The 18,599-nt window shown below is 35.4% G+C and overlaps 1 protein-coding gene across 8 annotated transcripts in view; it reads left to right on the forward strand.

Moving 5' to 3' along the window:
• Positions 1-17,122, forward strand: part of LOC143231058 (teneurin-a-like) — a 473,661-nt gene extending 456,539 nt beyond the window's left edge. For all 8 annotated transcript variants that reach the window (XM_076465565.1, XM_076465567.1, XM_076465566.1 and 5 more), the window contains 6 exons: positions 1,670-1,827; positions 4,964-6,008; positions 6,331-6,614; positions 8,456-8,758; positions 10,471-12,073; positions 13,598-17,122. In XM_076465565.1, coding sequence (XP_076321680.1) covers positions 1,670-1,827; positions 4,964-6,008; positions 6,331-6,614; positions 8,456-8,758; positions 10,471-12,073; positions 13,598-14,460 — 4,256 coding nt within the window. In that variant the 3' untranslated portion in view covers positions 14,461-17,122. The remainder of the gene's footprint in view (positions 1-1,669; positions 1,828-4,963; positions 6,009-6,330; positions 6,615-8,455; positions 8,759-10,470; positions 12,074-13,597) is intronic.
• Positions 17,123-18,599: the final 1,477 nt, after the last annotated feature.

Here is an 18,599-nt window from a genome sequence, read left to right on the forward strand (position 1 = left end):
CCAAGCAAAATAAAACTACGAAAACTAACCTATAGGTTTATAAATGCTTTACTTGTGCAACTAGTTGCTATGGCCTCAAGTTCTTTTGTCACGTATTAAAACAAGATATGAATTATAATACTAATTATATTCGTTGGTGTGCACCAATAGAGTGCAGTTGCATATATAACATTTAATTTTTAAATGTAGCGACCGTGCCAGACAATGAATCTATGGATTCCTTCTACACGTCCCATTGTTGCAGAAAAAGAAAAAATCAAGCTCTGCCGAATTTCCAATCATTTTAACATCAGGTTCAATTACATATTCGTTTTTTATAGTTCGTTAATGACGTACAGAAGCGATTAAAGGCCTCGAATTTAATCAGATGTTAATTTGTAGCTTTTGGAAATTTCTATCGCTTATTTTGATGGGTAGGTAAAACTTTATACCATACAAATATATTTATTTTTTACCCCTTCCGTAGCTAGCTAGATAAGCCTAGTCCAGTGGAACCTGATAATATTAATATACTTTTCAGTTAAACAAACAGACAGTCAGAGAAAGATCAGTGATATAAGACACGTTGTGAAATGTAAGTCAGGGTTCGTTTCAACAAAAATCCAGACATTCTTCAAGCGTCGTAATTTTACAGACTTCGTGCTGAGCTAGAGGAAGGGAAGGAAAAAAAGAGAAAGCCTAAAAGTAAATCTAGAAATAAAGACTATGCTTTCATTTGCTTCAGTGCCGAAAATAATCATTTCTTATTACAAGTCAGTGCTAGAATTATCGAGAAACAAAACGCAAGATTGACGACTTTGTAGTTACACAAACGGACAGCCAGAGAAAGATCAATGATATAAGACACGTTGTGAAATGTAAGTCAGGATTCGTTATAGAAAGAAAAACCAGACATTCTAGATAATATTTTTCAGGTTTATGTAACATGAAAGTCAAACCGTGGTGTTTTCATTGTGCATTTAATTTTGGACTAATTTTTAACTTAACTGAAATGCACAACTTTATCAATTTTATAGTTATGTTAATATGTTGTAATGAAATTCAATAAATTAACAAAAAAGCAAATATCTTAAATATGGAATGAACAAAGCGTACACCTTATTATCAGATAACGGACAAACCTTACCGTTAATCCCCACCGACCCGGCATGACCAGATGATTAAGGAACTTGGCTTGAAATATGAGGATCACAGGTTCAAATCTCCGTCACACCAAACATGCTTGCCCTCTCAGCCGTGAGTACGTTATAATGTTACGGTCAATCCCACTATTCGTTGGTAAAAGAGTAGCCCAAGAGTTGGCAGTGGGTGGTGATGACTAGCTGCCTTCTCTCTCGTCTTACACTGCTAAATTAGGGACGGCTAGCGCAGATAGCCCTCGAGTAGCTTTGCTCGAAATTCAAAACAAACCAAACAAAATAATCCCCACCTAAAGAAGATGAATTATATAAACGAAGAAATATCTTCCTCTAATCCTCTCTTATCTCTTTGTAATCTAGGATTAGAAATCCTTAACTTTCTTTGTAACCATTTTACGACTTAAATCACGTTTGTTTTCATTTCTCAATTTTCTCTTCAACATACCAACTCACACTTTATAACCTATGGTAATTTCAATGGAAACATCCTCTCCATTTTACTACTTATCGTATTTTCTTTTTTCTTTCAGGAATGGCAGTTGCAGTAGACAGTACCTTATATTTTGCAGACGGACCTAACATTCGAATGGTAGACAACCGAGGAATAATCCACACTCTAATCGGAGACCATCACCACAAACGGCGGTGGAGACCCATACCTTGCTCGGGCACTCTCAGTATGGAAGAGGTTAGTAAAATATTTCCATGGTAACATTTTGTTACCAGTTTATACGAACACAATGATTGTTAACTCATGCTCTTCAGTTCTGGTAATTTGACTCCAATTTTTCCTGCGGGTGGGTAGATAATATTGAAAAAACAATCATCTGTTGATGTGTTCTCTATAACAGATATAAGACATGAACTTCACCTTAATATTACTATAAAAAAACAAGAGTCACGTGGTTTGTTCACTACAACAGATATAAGACACGAACTCCACCTCGGTATTATTACAATAAGCAACCGTTAAATACTGTGTTCACTGTAACAGATATAACACATGAGCCCCACCTTATTGTTACTGTAATAAACCCCATCAGTTGGTGTGTTTTCGATTACAGTTGTAAAAAGCGTGCTCCGCCAGTATTACTATAAATATTACTATTAATAATATTGCGTTTAAATGAGTAGTTGTATTTGTTAAGCTATGACATCACGTATTTTGCAACATACATTTTGATCTCGTTGGGTAAGATGATTTATATATGTGTGGAAAAGGATAAATAAATTTCAACTTTTATGTAATTTTAAGATATATATATGTGTGGAAAAGGATAAATAAATTTCAACTTTTATGTAATTTTAAGATATATATATGTGTGGAAAAGGATAAATAAAGTTCAACTTTTGTGTCATTTTGAGATATATATATATCTATATTTATATATACAGTAATTCTTAATTAGTGGTCCTAACATTCTCACACAATTTCCGATAACATTCCTTAAAATTGTGCATATAGAATCTTGTTCACCGTGTAATATGAACAAAGACAAGTTTAGAACGATTCGTTAATGGTGGTATAAAAAGTAGCGATTGAAGACAGTTTGTCTTTCATGTTTGACTTAACCAGTTTACTTGAAAAATTGATATGAACATATAAAGTGCTTCAAACCAATTGTTAATTAAAGTCCGACTTTGAACAATTTTTAATTTCATCTTCAGGGATATATTCATTCGCTTCAAAATTGGCATAGACATTTAAGAGATCGTTCAAAATACACATGCACATTTACGTTCTCCAAATGTCAACAGTGAGAGCTCCAAACAGTGGATCAAAGGTGTTCTCATATCTCTCAATATTTGCTGCACGGGATCATCAGAAAACTGGTTCGAAAATGTAAATGATCGTGGTTGTGACGCCATAGATTCTTTATCAGTGTTCCTGGATGGTTCACTATTGCGTAGGTAATTGGAAGTGACTTAGTTTCAACATACTTAGCAAATACGTTTCATCATATATTAGCAATAACGAAGTTACTTAGAGCTCCACATTAAAACCAAGTTATGCTGAGAGCACGAGAACGTGCAATTCCTCTTTACTTTTAGACTGATTATTGCGTTACATCAAAGTTTTATTTTACCTCTAATTATAACACTAGAAACTGTGTATGAGCGAAGAATTTTAAATGCACACCTAATAACATCAGAATTCCTAATACAATTTGCCTTATTATTAATATAATGAAATTCAATTGCACCTCTGAAAACTAATGAAACAGATGTTGTATTCCATCTGAGCAAGAAATTAAACTGTATAGTCCCATAAAGCAGTAACAAATGATATGAAAAGCTGTCGATATACACTACTATATTTTCCTTAGCCCAGTCTAATCTCGAAAGTTACAATCTAAGAAGTATCACTCGAGAATTTGATTAAAATGTTCTAGTGTACTTTTCTTCTAAACTTAGCGCAATACAGATATTGGACCTCTTACGTTATAGTAGAATCTACATTATTTATGTGAGGTGTATCGCTGTTACTAAAGCATCCTGTTGCCATCTAAAAATGCATCCCTTGAGGATTCTACATCATCTACTCTATGAAGAGGGTATTCACAGTAGGGTGAGAGTATATGATCTAGGGAATTTGACTGATGGATTAGTTGAAGAAAAGTCACCAGAAAATTGCATTGTATCCCAGAGGGCTTGAGGAATCGTACCATCTTCTTCATCAGTTCTCTTTCATTCTCTCGTCACGTTTCAAAGAATATTTGTCCAACATGATTCACCTACAGACTATTTGACAGTAGTGACATAAAAGAAAGAGTTTTAAAACTGGAATTCTCATACGGCAAAGGATGGATCAATAATATGAAACATAGAATCTAGTAATATTAAATTTTAACATCCAACACAAATACGTATTGAACTATATATATATATGTGTGTGTGTGACGTATCGATATGAAGTCCAATAGTCGAGCTCTTAAAATAATAACGCTCAATGTATTCTCAAGAGCTAAGGAACTCTGGTGTTCAGTATAGACAAGAGATACTAGATTCAGCTTTCGAATCTGAACTGTAGAGAAATCTTATTATTTACTGTTGTGACGAATACATGTTAAGCTTTCGTAATTAACTTTTGATCAAGTTAAATGAAAGTGTATAGTTCTAAACATAATGCACTAATATTTTAGTGAATTTCAACGCGCAAAATCGAAACTTGTAATAACAGTGACGTTTCTAATAAAATTCAGGGTCCGGCATGGCCAGGTGGTTAAGTAATCTGAGAGTCGCGGGTTCGAATCCCCGTAATACCAAACATACTCGCCATTTCAGCCGTAGGTACGTTATAATGTACGGTCAATCCCACTATTCGTTGGCAAAAGAATAGCCAAAGAGTTGGCAGTGGGTGGTGATGATTAGCTGCCTCCCTCTAATCTTACACTGCTAAATTAGGGACGGCTAACGCAGGTAGCCCTCGTATAGCTTACACGAAATTCAAAACACACAATCTAATAAAATTCACACATATTCAATCTGAATATATAAAATAAGTCGCTAAATTTACTAATTGGAACCCCCTAAATATTTATATGACGCACAGAGCAAATTCAATGCGTCTTCTGGACACCTACCATTATATTTATCTGCTAGCTGGATTAAATAACGAATTGTATATTACGGAATGTTGTTGTGTATTTTTTGTTTTGTTTTTTTTACTTTTTATTCGAAAAGTGTGGAAAATACTCGCCCACATCGTACTTTGAAACATATATGTCTACACTGGGCAATATATAATAAGTACTTGTGAAAAATTATAGTCAGGCTTCACTTTCTCTCTCTTTATCTCTTTGTTTTCTTTCCTTCTACTTTAGGTACAACTACGCTGGCCGACAGAACTAGCGATCAACCCACTAGATGGAGCCTTGTATTTCATTGATGACCACATGGTGCTCAAACTAACAAAGGACAAGCGGGTGATGGTCGTTGCCGGAAAGCCAGTTTACTGCAAAACAAACACTCACCAAAACCTGAAATCTCGAATGACCACAGAAACGACCCTCGGCTCACTGATCAGTTTTGCATTTGGTCCGAATGGAGTGATGTACATCGCAGAAGGTGTCAATCATAATGCTCATAGGATCCGAATCGTGACCCCTGATGGAGAAATTCTACACTTTGCTGGAAAAGACAAGGCCTGCTCGTGCGCGTGGCAAAATTGTACGTGCGAGTTCAAAGAAAATTCTCTGGCCATGGAGACCAGACTGTTTGCAGTCTCTTCACTCACTGTCACTAGTGACAACGTTGTCCATATAGCTGATCAAGGAAGCCTGCGAATCTTGACTGCAGTTCCTTATCTTCCTCAACCTAGTGACAAACTAGAGTTCAACATAGCCTACCCGGACAACCACGAGATATACGTTTTCAACAAGTATGGTCAACATATAAAGACAAAGAGTATTCTCACTGGAAAGACCAAGTACACATTTCTCTACAATGTCAACACTAGTTATGGAAAACTCACGGCTGTGACTGACGCTTCAGGAAATAAAGTTGCGTTTCTGCGTGACTCCGGAAACAGTCTTCATACTATTGAAACTGCAAGAGGGTTGAAATGCAGCGTCCAGGTTACTAAGAAGGGACTGTTGGAAATTCTAGTAGACCCTGATAGGCTACAGACTTATTTCGATTATGACAGTACCGGCTTGTTAACCAGTCGCTCTGACGGTGCTGGCAGAACATTCTTCTATGTTTATGACGAAAATGGACGGTTGAGTCGAGTAATTAAACCAAGTGGACGAATGACGTTCCTGGAGTTTGATTTAGGTCCAGAAGGAGCTTCAGTTAAGTCTGAAGATTCAGATGGAACGAATCATGTAATGGTTACAGTTAAAGGTCAAAAGGTCATCAATAAATTAGGTGTGTGTATTTTAAGTTATTTAACTGCTGTGTTTTTACTACGTGTTTTCCCACCAATATTTTTGATCTGTCGCTTTACTACGATATGTATATTTACAGTCAATTAACTGTTAAAGTAGTTCAGTGAAGTGCATCGTTTACTCTTTGAATTTTAGCAGTTTTAATCTTATTATGGCTAGCCATGTTCTTTGACGTCTATTTTAGACACTTCAGTTGATAAAGAACTAAATTTTAAGAAGAAAAAAGTCGGTAACCAGTCCTAAAAAATAAAGAAGTTTTTACAGTTTACACTATACTTGAGTGTTTAGGATTTTTTCTGCAGGTGGCGCCCCTTTCCAGGCAACTCTACATCAAGATCGTTCAATAGAGGTAGAAACACCTTGGGATCAGGGAGTAATCTGGAAGACTTCTCCGCATCAAGCACTGCAGGAGATTCTGCCTATCCAGGCAGGTATGTTTCCCATCCCTGTTAAACAGATCACGTTCTGGGGAATAGAGCCATCCAATACACTCGAGTGGCACTATGACATCAAGTATGACAGAAACGATAGAGTAGAGTCCCAGAATCCAGTAACAGCCGTAACCGCTGTGAAGAGGATTCTTTTGGTAAGAGCTAAATTAGAAACATATATACATATACATATCGTGAAGCTAAAATTCTCCACAAAAGTACATTTGACTCTAACCTTCCTATCGTAAGGTAACTTTTCTAACAGTAAAATATTAACACGTTGTTAGTACTTGATATTTGGTTTGAAAATGCTCGTTATACATTGAAATACTAGCTAGATAACTATGCGTTAAGAACCCCCTTTTTGTGTTGCTATAATAAACTGAATTCCGTGTCTTTTCTTTTGTGTCTTCAGATCATAATGTCATAGAATCAGAACTGTTAGTCCTGACGGTGAAATAAGATACAAATATTTTTTGTTTGGTTTCTAAATAACCTGAAGATGACCTAATGTCTCAGCCATCCTGAGATACATTTTTACTTCAAGTTGGTTTCCCGTCATCACGAATATTGATTCAATTGTTGCTCCCCAGTGGCACAGCGATACGTCTATGGTCTTACATAGCTAGAAACCGGGTTTCAGTACTCATTGTGGGAACAGCACAGATAGTCCTTTGTGTAGCTTTATACTTAATTCTAAACATATATTCAATTGTTTATTTACATGTATATATATTTTAGTGAAATTAAATAAATACATTTAAATGAAGTTAAATAAGTAAACAAAATCATGAGGAAGGACTGCGTTAGAAACAGTTAATCCTAGCCTCTGATTAATTATATTATAACCATACGTTTTAAGCCAAAACAAAACACAATAAAACTATAGAAACGTTTTTGGCTTTCAAAATTATAGTTATAATATATATATATCACTCTTGTATTTAGAATATCTAATTCAAATCATTTGTTAGTTTTGTTTTACTTTCATAACCATGTTTTCCGTCCATCAGGCTACGTTTTCTTGTACCAGATTGTGTATTACTGTTATTAATGACTTAATGTTTCGATTTATCTTGTTAGGCATTAACAGTTAATTTACAGCTTATCGTTGTTATTAACCATGTAAACGAAACTTTCGTCAAGTTGTACGAAAATATCTCCAAGTCAATTTTCTTCTACTAAATCGCCAGCCATATTAAACACAAAATGGTTTTGCTTTGTTGTGGACTGGTGACCATGACAACAACGTGCATTTCATGAAATACAATTTTGATGCTTTTAATACGAGACATGACAGTAAAATTTGTTCTTGAAAGTTTAGATTATCAGCAAAACTGACCGTTTACGTTTCCATGAACTTATTCAAGTAGGAATTCAGGAAAGTGATTCGTTTAAAAGTGGTCGTTTATTTAGAGCCCTGACATCAGAATCTGTATTAAACATCGATATTATTGCACGCAACTACGGTTTGCATCCAATCGCTCTCTTGAAATCTTACGATATACATAATTTCAGTATAACGAAAAACATATCCGTCCTTTTCTGAAGGCCCGGCATGGCCAAATGGTTAAGGCACTCTACTCGTAATCTGAGGATCAGCGGTTCGAATCTATGTCACACTAAACATGCTCGTCCTTTCATCCATGAAGACGTTATAAAGTATAGTAAATCCCACTATTTGTTGGTAAAAGAGTAGCCCAAGAGTTGGCGGTGGGTGGTGATGACTAGCTGCCTTCCATCTGGCCTTCGGCTTCTAAATTAGGGACTGCTAGCGCCAATGGCCTTCCTATAGCTTTGCTCGAAATTCAAACCAAACCTTTTGTGAATAATAAGAGTTTCATTGAAGCATAGTAAAACATTACAGGTTTTCTCCAGTACCAAACTGTCAGGTGCTGATGATATATCAATAATTTTCATACATCTATTGTTGTTATTTAAAACATATAAAGACACTTCCAGTTCTCGTTTTCTTGTTTTTCCGGCTACTGTTTAGGTGAACGGCGTTCATTTTTTTACGGTGGAATACGACTGGGAAGCCGGAAGAGAAATCGTTTACAACAGTTCCAGACGTCCTTTCCTTATGGTACAGTACGATAGCTCTTCAAGACCGATCAAGTGGCTACCCACAGACACCAGGCGGGCACTTCTTGTTAGTTATGACCGCCTGGGACGCCTTTCCGGTTGGAGACAGGATCCACTGGAAGAAAAATTTGAATACGATCGCATGGGCCACCTGTCGGAGATCACTTATGCTAACAACAATGTGCTTAGATACACTTACGATGGGCAAACAAGGGTAAGTGGGGGAAATATATTAGATTTTCCATTTCCGGTTAATAATGTAATATAGAACAATACATTTAGTAGTTTTATTATGTTTCATGTCTTCCAGTGGCACAACGGTATACATACCAAATTAAGTATGCGGACTTACAACACTATAAACCGGATTTCGATATTCTTGGTGGGCAGAGCACAGATAGTCTATTATCTAGCTTTGTGCTTAATTTCAAACAAACAAAAACAAACGTACAGTTTTTAAAATGCTTATGGAGCAGTTTCCAAGGAGAAGTACATGTCAAAGTCCCCACTTTTTTACTAAACACTGTACAGTAATTTAGTTTTCTGCTATTCATCATGATGCATTATGTTCTCCAAGTACTAGGCCTGGCATGACCATGTGGTTAAGGCGCTCGCCTCTTAATCCGAGGGTGAGGGTTCGAATCCCTGTCACACCAAACATGCTCGCCCTTTCAGCTGTGGGAGCGTTATAAAGTTAGGGTCAACCCATTATTCGTTGGCTGTGGGGATAATGACTAGCTGCCTTCCCTCTAGTCTTACACTGCTAAAATAGAGACGACTACGTCACAAAGCTCTCTTGTAGCGTTGCGCGAAATTCAAAAATAAAAAAACAATCTTAATTAATTTTATTTTCATAAAACTGTTAGCTTCACAACACGAAACCATTAGGCACGTCGGACGGTACAAAATATTGCAAAAGCCAGTCGTAAGGTAAGTAATAAAAATTGTCTGTTATTCAACAAAAACGCTTTTAAAATGTTATATAAATATTCAACTCAACGGCAAGCGCGGTACTATGAATATAAAAAAACCGTATAAAATTCATATTAAATTGGTTTTTGTGTAATATAAAATCGCATATGTTTGTTTTGAAATGCATATTTAATATGACACTTTTTCGAAATTATTTTGATGCATCCAACTGCATATGAAAATTCTAAATAATATTTTTGGCAGCATAATATTATAGGGGTCAATGATATTCGGAACGCCCTCTATTTAAATACTGGGTTACGTTTCCTTCCCCCTTTCTATTTCTCGATTGCAATAAGTTAAAAACCTGTTCATGGTCCCTGTTCATTTGTACATAACTGGCTGTTCTTTATGAATATCTCAAATCACATTTTATAATTTAATTTCACATAACATCCAACTTCTTTAAACTCAGATTACAAATTTAACATAATTACGACAAGTCACTTATAGTTTTCGTTCTCAGAATTAAAAACATATTGATTCGATTAAAATTCTTCTTTTTCTTATTGGCGTGGATTTATGGATTCCACCTCAACCTTTGCGTGACGTTTTGAGGCTATAAACATATTGTTAGGAATAAAACATGTTTTTTTTTTCTTCGTATATAGTAATTCGTTTGTTACCAGGCTATGAATAATTTATTTGTTATTGGTAGTTGTTTTCACACAATGATGCAAAATTTTTAACTGCTGTAGTTGATTTCAACGTTGTGCCTACTGCGCGATCTTTGCCAATATAATAAATCAAATTGTATATCAAAAATAAACTACCTTAAGATATCTGGTTTTGAGACACATATTTGGTTATTTTTATGGATATCACATCATTTTATAGTACACGCAAAACTATAGCAAAGCTATCAGGTTTCACTGAATACTGAAATGTGATAATTGTGTAAGCCTGAGCTTATTAAAATTTATATTTCTGAAAATATTTCTTTTTTTCTCTTAGCCTGAAAAAGTTATCCTACCTAGTGGACGTACTTTCATCTACCGATATGATCAAAACGGCGGACTGAAAGAAATTATCACTCCAAAAGAAAGTCTTCATACTTTTTTAGCCCATGCTTCCATTGGCTTTTATAAGCTATATTACACTCCCCCAGGCAATAATGGGAAATTTGTAACGCATTTCAATGACTTCCAACTTCCGGTTCTGGTTATTTACCCTGGAGACAAAGGACGAGTAGCCTATCGGTATAATAACCAATCGTTGTTGACAGCCATCATTTTCGGTGGAGGAAAAATTGAAAAAAACTATACTGTTTCAGGTTTTGTTGAATCCGAGGCCTGGTCCAATGGATATGTTGAAGTGAAGAATGAATACGTTTACGAAGGAGCTTTACTTCTACAGTGTAGATATGCCTACAGGAGCAACTTCAGTTTGAATAGCACCGTTTTCTACTACGAGTATGACAACCATTTTCGAGTAAAACGAATATCTGCGCGAATAAATAACCTACAGATTCCAACAGTAGATTTCGCCTTTAGCTCCATCACAGGATCTTTTAAGCAAATAGGTGGGTTTAAGATTTTTGAAGCTAATGGGAACAAAACTATAATTTCGGACGACTTGACTTCGTTTACTCGCGAAGTAGACGCCTTACATAGGATGCGCCACATGTCCCTGTTGGTCATGGGCAAGGAGGTGTACAAAGTGGTTCTACACTATAATGACAGAGATTTAGTAAGTCAGGCCGAATATTTTATTAAGCAGTCAGAAGATCCTTCGAAAACAAATATTTTGAACTATTCTTATGATAGCGATGGGCAGTTAAAAGAGGTTAAAAGTGACGAGGAATGGAGGTTTGCTTACGACAGTAACGGTAATCTAATAACCATTAATTATAATCGTAATCGAATTGACATTCTTCACGATACGGAAGATCGGATTGTTAGCTTTGGTGAGACCTCTTATGTAGTGGATGGTCGTGGTTTTGTCATAGAAAGAGGTGAGGAACATTTCTCGTATAATACTAAAGGCCAACTCCTTAGTGTTCATAGATTACTAAGGTATCATGTGGACTACTATTACGACGCCAGAGGAAGACTGGCAGCGCGAAAAGACAGTTTAGGAAATGTTACCCAGTTTTTTTATACAGACATCCAACGCCTTCACTTGCCCACTTACGTCTACAATAACAACGATGGAAGAATTATCTCTATTCTTTATGATGACAGAAACTTACCAATATACGTGGCCCTTAACGATGAGAAGTTTTACGTGGCAACAGATCACAATGGGAGTCCACTGGCTGTTTTTGATTCAAAGGGAGAAATTATAAAGAAGATCATTAGAGGGCCTTATGGGTCTGTCTTAATTGACAATAACCCTACTTTCTATCTACCGGTCGACTTTCAAGGAGGGATCAGGGATTCACTAACAGGATTGATTCACTTTGGAGATCGTATCTATGACCCATTTGCAGCTACGTGGATGACTCCAGATTGGGATGGTGTCATTCAAAAAGCCAGAGATCCATTGAGCTTGAATCTATACACTTTCAATAAAAATGACCCAATCAATATGCCAAGATCCCTCCCTAGCAAACTGGGTAAGTACCTTTGCCATTAAACCTGTTATACTATTAATAACCTATAATATCCTAGTTTTATACGTATTACATTGTGGGTCGTTCACAATTTTCGTTATTTTCACAAATGTACAGAACGCACGTTGGGAGTGTGGGGAAAATATCGCGTATGCTTTTCAGAAAATGTCAAAATGGACATCATTTGCTTTCAGTAACTAACTGTATTGACCGATGCTTGATGAAAACTCTTGTGGGAGAGGGGGCGTCTGAGAAGTTTTACGTTCGTCATGCTCGCGAAAAATGGAGAAAATTACGAAGGGTTTCATATGTGTTTCCTTCTGTTTTAAAGACAAAATAATTGTATGAAAGGTTCAGCTTTAAAAGGGAAAAACTTTGGTCGGATAATGGTAATCTAGCTTAATAAAATAAAAATATCTTTCAATAGATAAATTTTTTTAAGATAGATAGATTTTGTTAAGTCTTTCAAAATGACGTAACTTTAAAGAAGATTTAGTATGACAAAAAATATAACTTTCCAGGTATTTTTACTAAAATTTAACGTTTCAAACTGGTTTACTTGATTTAATTATTGGCTAATAAGCTTTAAATATACTTTTTCCAGTCTTCTTTGAAATTCTTCATTCAAACCTTTGAAAAAGAGCAAACGAGAAAAATCATTTCTCAGGTGTAAATTCGAGAATTTTGAATAAATTACCTTGTAACTAATTTATTTACTTATTTCCACAATGGTATTTAAATTCTCATTTTTGTTAGTTTATATCCACTCTAGCTTGCCGAGACGAGATTAAAAAAAAATCTTATAATATTCTGATAAATGCATAAAACTTAATACCTTAAGTTTACATTAAACAGTTTTTAAGCACAACATTTTGTTAATAACTGTTAAATGGTTTCATGTCAGCTTGACTACTGCGTAATTTCGTTTATATCAAAGGATTCAAAAACCACTTCTAAGCTTACCGTTTAGATTTGCGTTCTTCTATCAGGTTCTTTGTGGTGTAGATATTAGGTACATCTGGTGGAGAACAAGTTAGTTATTATTGATTATTCTTTTCATTGTTGGTTTATTATGTTTTGTTGTTGTACATGAATGTTAATAAGATTTTTGTTGCCATTTTCTGTTGTTTTCGCAATTAAATGTTTAAGACTCTTACGGGAATAAGTGTGAAACTAGCTCCGAATAGGTCAAAGATTCTTTACTAAAATTCCAAATTTATTCATAATCACATGAAGCTGTGATAATATGACATCGTCGAAAGAGCTAATGATAATGGCCTATTAAGGCATTAGTGTTTATTTAATAGGCTTAATGAAAGAGGCACCCATCATTTGAGAAATTCTAAAAGAACTCTTCCTGACGTTTCTATTTTACATAACGTTTTGTGGGACACAAACAATGTCAATAGCTAGAACCTAAGTCTTGGCTCTGTAGGGTTCCATTGAATTGATACGTGTCGTTTTTTTAGCTCAATGTTTCTATCTGTTTCTATTATGTACGAAACATTTATTTGTCCCTTTTTCTAGACCTAAAAGGCTGGATAAAACATCAAGGAATTAATTTAGATCATCTTGGACTTGCAGCTGCTAATGTATTTGCATCAGTTTACCAGTCTCCACTCCCTAAGCTGAATTTAGATATACCTTCTGTTTCTTTGGTATCTGGTTACATATGCTCCATAAGTAAGAAGTTGGAGAGTTTCGCCATGTTGTCAAACGTCGAGAAATCGAAGGTAAAACGAGAACAGCTGTTCGAATCTGTTTCACCCAAATTTAGTATGGAAAGTGTACCTTTTGGAAAAGGAATCATCCTGTCTCGGGTGAACGGAAAAGCTATTGTCAGGTCTGTCAAAGAGGCGGATTCTATTCGACGCAACGTGTTTACGTCCGTCTTTAATGGATCATATCTGCTCGACCTCCACCTTTTCATGCATAGTATGGACGTGTTTTACTTTGTCAAGGACAGCACCTGGCGGGTAAGCGAGGATTTAAACCAGCTACAGCGCTTGGGAACGTCTATTAATACAACCGTGTACGATGGCAAAACAGAAGGCGGGAAAGGAACGCATGCGGATATTCGGATTCACACACAACACGCCATCATTAACATTCGTTACGGTACCACACCAAGCAAAGAACGACGTCGATTGTTACGTCATGCCAAAAAACATGCTGTTGGTCAACGTTGGGCTCACGAACGGGACATGATAATGCTAAACCAAGAAGGCGCTCAACGCTGGACCGAGAAAGAAAAGGAACATATTGTAAACTCCGGGTCGGTCCCTGGTTACCGTGGAGATTACTTTCATGACGTGGAGATGTATCCAGAGCTTGCCGACGACCCTTCAAATATTGTTTTTCACGAGTCCAAAGAGAAGAGCACCAGGTGACGGCGATACTGGATGTCAAGATAAGGCAAGAAGCAGTAATCATCCGAAAATTTAGAGGTTTCAAATGGTGTGTGTTTGAAATGAAACAAGAACAAAGCGTTGTCCGAACAGTTTCTGATATTTAATATTGATTAAACTGTGCCACAAGAACTGAGAAAGTGTTTGAAAATTGTACCCTAGAAGTTAAAGCCATACCTTCGTGCCTGGAGACCCTTACTACGTTAATTATAATGAGCTTCTTGGTTAAAACTGCGTAGCGTATTGGGATTTGAGATACGAAACCGATAAAAAAAAATCCATTCTTATTTCGTATCTTCGTAGGACGGATAGAATTGTTGCAGTTTTCATCAGAAAACCGAAAGACATGATCGATAGTTGAGTCAATGGAAACACATCACCTCCTGAAAATGCACCATAATGTTTAAAGAATGCTTTTGTCAGAAGCCCAAATTACGGAAGATATGGTGGAAAGCAACAAATTGGAAAATATTAGGAACGCATCGTCTGTATCAGAAACGTGTTTTTGTGTGGGTACTTTTGACATACCTTGCATGTGGATAATAACCACTTGTGCATATACATATTTATGGATATATATGTGTATATATATATATATCAGGCGTAATTTCGACATCGCGTTCGTGAAATGAAATATATATTGATCTTCAAATACTTATATGTGTGTATCGTTTTTGTTTAGTTTGTTTGTTTATCTGTTTTCCTTTTTATCTCACTCGCTTCAACTGCTACGCAAGTAACTTGCAAGTTGAACTGTTAGTAAAAGTTTGGTAAACATTCGAAAATAGCTTAAGAATTGTACACTTTCGTTCTATTGGCTGATCAGGTTCTGTTTGAATTTTAGTTTTCTAAATATGAATGGTTGTATAAAACAAAGGTGCCAAAATGAAAGGTAAAGCACCTACAGTTATCGACTAGCAGTAGTTTGTCGGAGTTGAAAACAGTTGTATGATAATACTTAGTGTATAAATGAAATTTCAAATTTTGCTTATCTCTTCACTAATCTTGGAATAATACTGATTCCAAAAGACACATTTAGTGCAGTTATATAATGTCAATGATACAGTACGGAGTTATAAGCAAGATTGTGACCCAAACACGTACCATCTGAGTGAGAGCATTGGTAAATACAATAATTTGTGGTTTTTTTTGTTTCTTGAATACGTAGATACTGTCATTATTTAGTAATAGATGTATATCTGAATGCTTATGTAAGTCAGATGCGTGAGCTGACACCATTATCTAGTCTCTTTAGAACATCATCTTGTTCAGTGTAATCCACGTGGTTTCCAAGACTTTCGCTGCTCTCTCCATCCATACGACTACTCCCTCAGAATGAAGGGCGTCAGGCTTAGTGCAGAGCTAAAGTACATTTGTAATTGACAGACTCTTAAAGCTAACTGTGGATTCTTACTCTATAAAACAATATATATATATATATATATATATTATGGATTTCTCTATTATACATACAAATGTTTTGTGAGAATAAAAGGCCTCACTGTTGAATAACAAGATGGTGGCTGACAGTGCTTGGCATGTGCGCCATTTATAACGCAGATTCTTGTATTATATGAGGAAGATGCATGATATTCGTACAGTTTCTATTCATTTCCACCATTTAAGACAAAATTGACTTAAACCAGTGATATTCTTTCCTTACACTATTCTTTAAAAAAAATGTTGTTTCTGGTTTCTACTGTATCGCTAATAGTTTAATAATAGCAATGTCTAACGGATATATTAAATATTACGCTTTCGTTAGCATTTCCATCACAAACAAATTTAATGGAGGTATATCATTGTTTGTTATAAATTTCAAAAAAAATTTACCCATCACTAAGAGTCGATAATTGCACAGAATAGATGGCACATTGTACGTGTATAATAAGTATTATGCTGACATTGGCAGACAGAGAATTTACTGAAATAGAAATAAAACGTTAGTTTGGAGTACGGTGTGATGATAGATGGAGCTAGTGTCTTGTTCTCTATCTCCATAGGTTTTTCAATTATGTTTACACGTGTAATAAAATGAATGATTAACAAAAGTGCCACTAAACTTTACTGTGAAATAACGTATATGCACATATACGTAAAAACCGTCACCGTTATTGTTGTATAAGTCTGTATGTCTGTGTGCTACTGATTTATCACGTTTTGTTTTAATACAAAGTCTTATTTATATAAATCTTCAACATCAAAAAGACTGTGGTTGGACAAGTTAATATTTTTCATCGAAGGATACCCTTCTAACGAAAGGTGATAAACGTAGCACGTGAATTCGAGGGTTAGTTTTTCGTTAATATAAAGAATGCCCTTCTAACGAAGGAAGAGAAATGTGGCACGTGAACTTGTCAGTTAGTTTTTAATTAAAAAAAAAGAAAGGTTTGTAAACGAACCCTCACTATTCTGTTAATATAAACTTACTATTGTATGCCATTCAATAAGAGTCATATTAGCTTGTTGGGAGAAATAAGAATATTTATAACAATTTTGTCAGTGTCACATTCTACTCTGTTGGTTAAATATGTGTACATGTATATTACTAAAAATTCTTTGTTATGCCTATTAGCAACAAGAATTATACCATTCCACTTAAAAGTTTCTGTACAGATTACAATAAACTGGCGAATTATATGCTTCTTCTTGCTTCGGTGTTGTTGTTGTTGTTATTTGTTTGTTTTTTGGCAGACAAACTCAGTATAAGCAAGAAACATCGACCGTCACATTGAAAATTAAAAACAAAATAATACCAGTGTTGAAAATTTGAAATGGCTTTTTATTGAAGATAAAGAACAAACAATTATTATTAATCTTCATATCTATCTGATTGGATACTCTTGTTGAATAGCGACATTTTTGGCCATAATTCCAATAATGTTTCTCTAGATTCGACTATCTTAGGAGATCTGTGTTTGTGTGGAAGCTAACAATGTGAAATAATACTTATATTAAAATACATGATAATAAATTAAAAACGAAGAAAATACTGTCAATGAAAACAGCATTAACACTGTTAACGTTTGCATTAAAATGTAAAATGTGATTAATTAAGAGTTTCTTACTACTGGGGAAAGTGTTTTATGCAAAAACAATTCTTACAATACAAAAAAAGACGACGTCGAAATGTATGGTTAAAATTTAAAATTAATGCAACAGAATATAATTTCTTGTCGATAACAGTACATAATTTATTGAATATGTACACTTAAACACAGGTATAAAATAAACTCAGTCTATTCGCAAAAACTTATTAATAAAACGTCCTAGAACTCTTCTCCTATAGTATGGAAAAGTATATTCAACCTTCTTACATAGACTAATGGCTCAGCATGGCCAGGTGGTTAAGACACTTGACTCGCAATCCGAGAGTTGCGGGTGCGAATCCCTGTAGCACCAAACATGCTCGCCCTTTCAACCATGGGGGCGATATAATGTGTTGACCAATCACACATTATTCTTTGGTAAAAGAGTAACCCGAGAGTTGGCGGTAGGTGGTGATGACTAGCTGCCTTCCCTCTAGTCTTACACTGCTAAATTAGTGACGGCTAGCGCAGATAGCCCTCGAGTAGCTTTGCGTGAAATTAAAAAAACAAAAACACGTCTTCAGGTCTTCGAAACGTCATCCTCTACAGTTGCGTCTCCACAACAAACAGTTGTCTTCCATTCTACATTGTTTCATCATATAGTTAACCTATTCTTAAAAACACAAACTGTAAAGTACCTTCAAGTCCTCCTCAAAATCTATGTATAAAGTAACACTCAATGCATTCTTGAATACTGAATAAAACATCAACATATTTTCAGTATCGAGGTACAAGTTGTCCAACCTCTTTCCAAGAAATAAAGTATAGAATTTCATCAACCTGAAGCTTTCAATTGGAAAATAATACAGAGCTCGTGTAAAGCTTTGGATATTGGAAGAAACAAATCCGTACGTAAACCTTCTTTAACAAACAAGACGACATACGTCATATAGTGTAAACTACTGATGGTTAAGCCTAATAATTATATTGTGTATTCAAAAAACGTGGATACAAATTAACTATTTCCGCATAAATAAATGAAATATGCAACACAAATTAGACCTCAAAGTACAAATGCAAAACACATCATAA

This window comes from Tachypleus tridentatus, chromosome 10, assembly GCF_004210375.1.
Source record: "Tachypleus tridentatus isolate NWPU-2018 chromosome 10, ASM421037v1, whole genome shotgun sequence".
Lineage (NCBI taxonomy): Eukaryota > Metazoa > Arthropoda > Merostomata > Xiphosura > Limulidae > Tachypleus > Tachypleus tridentatus.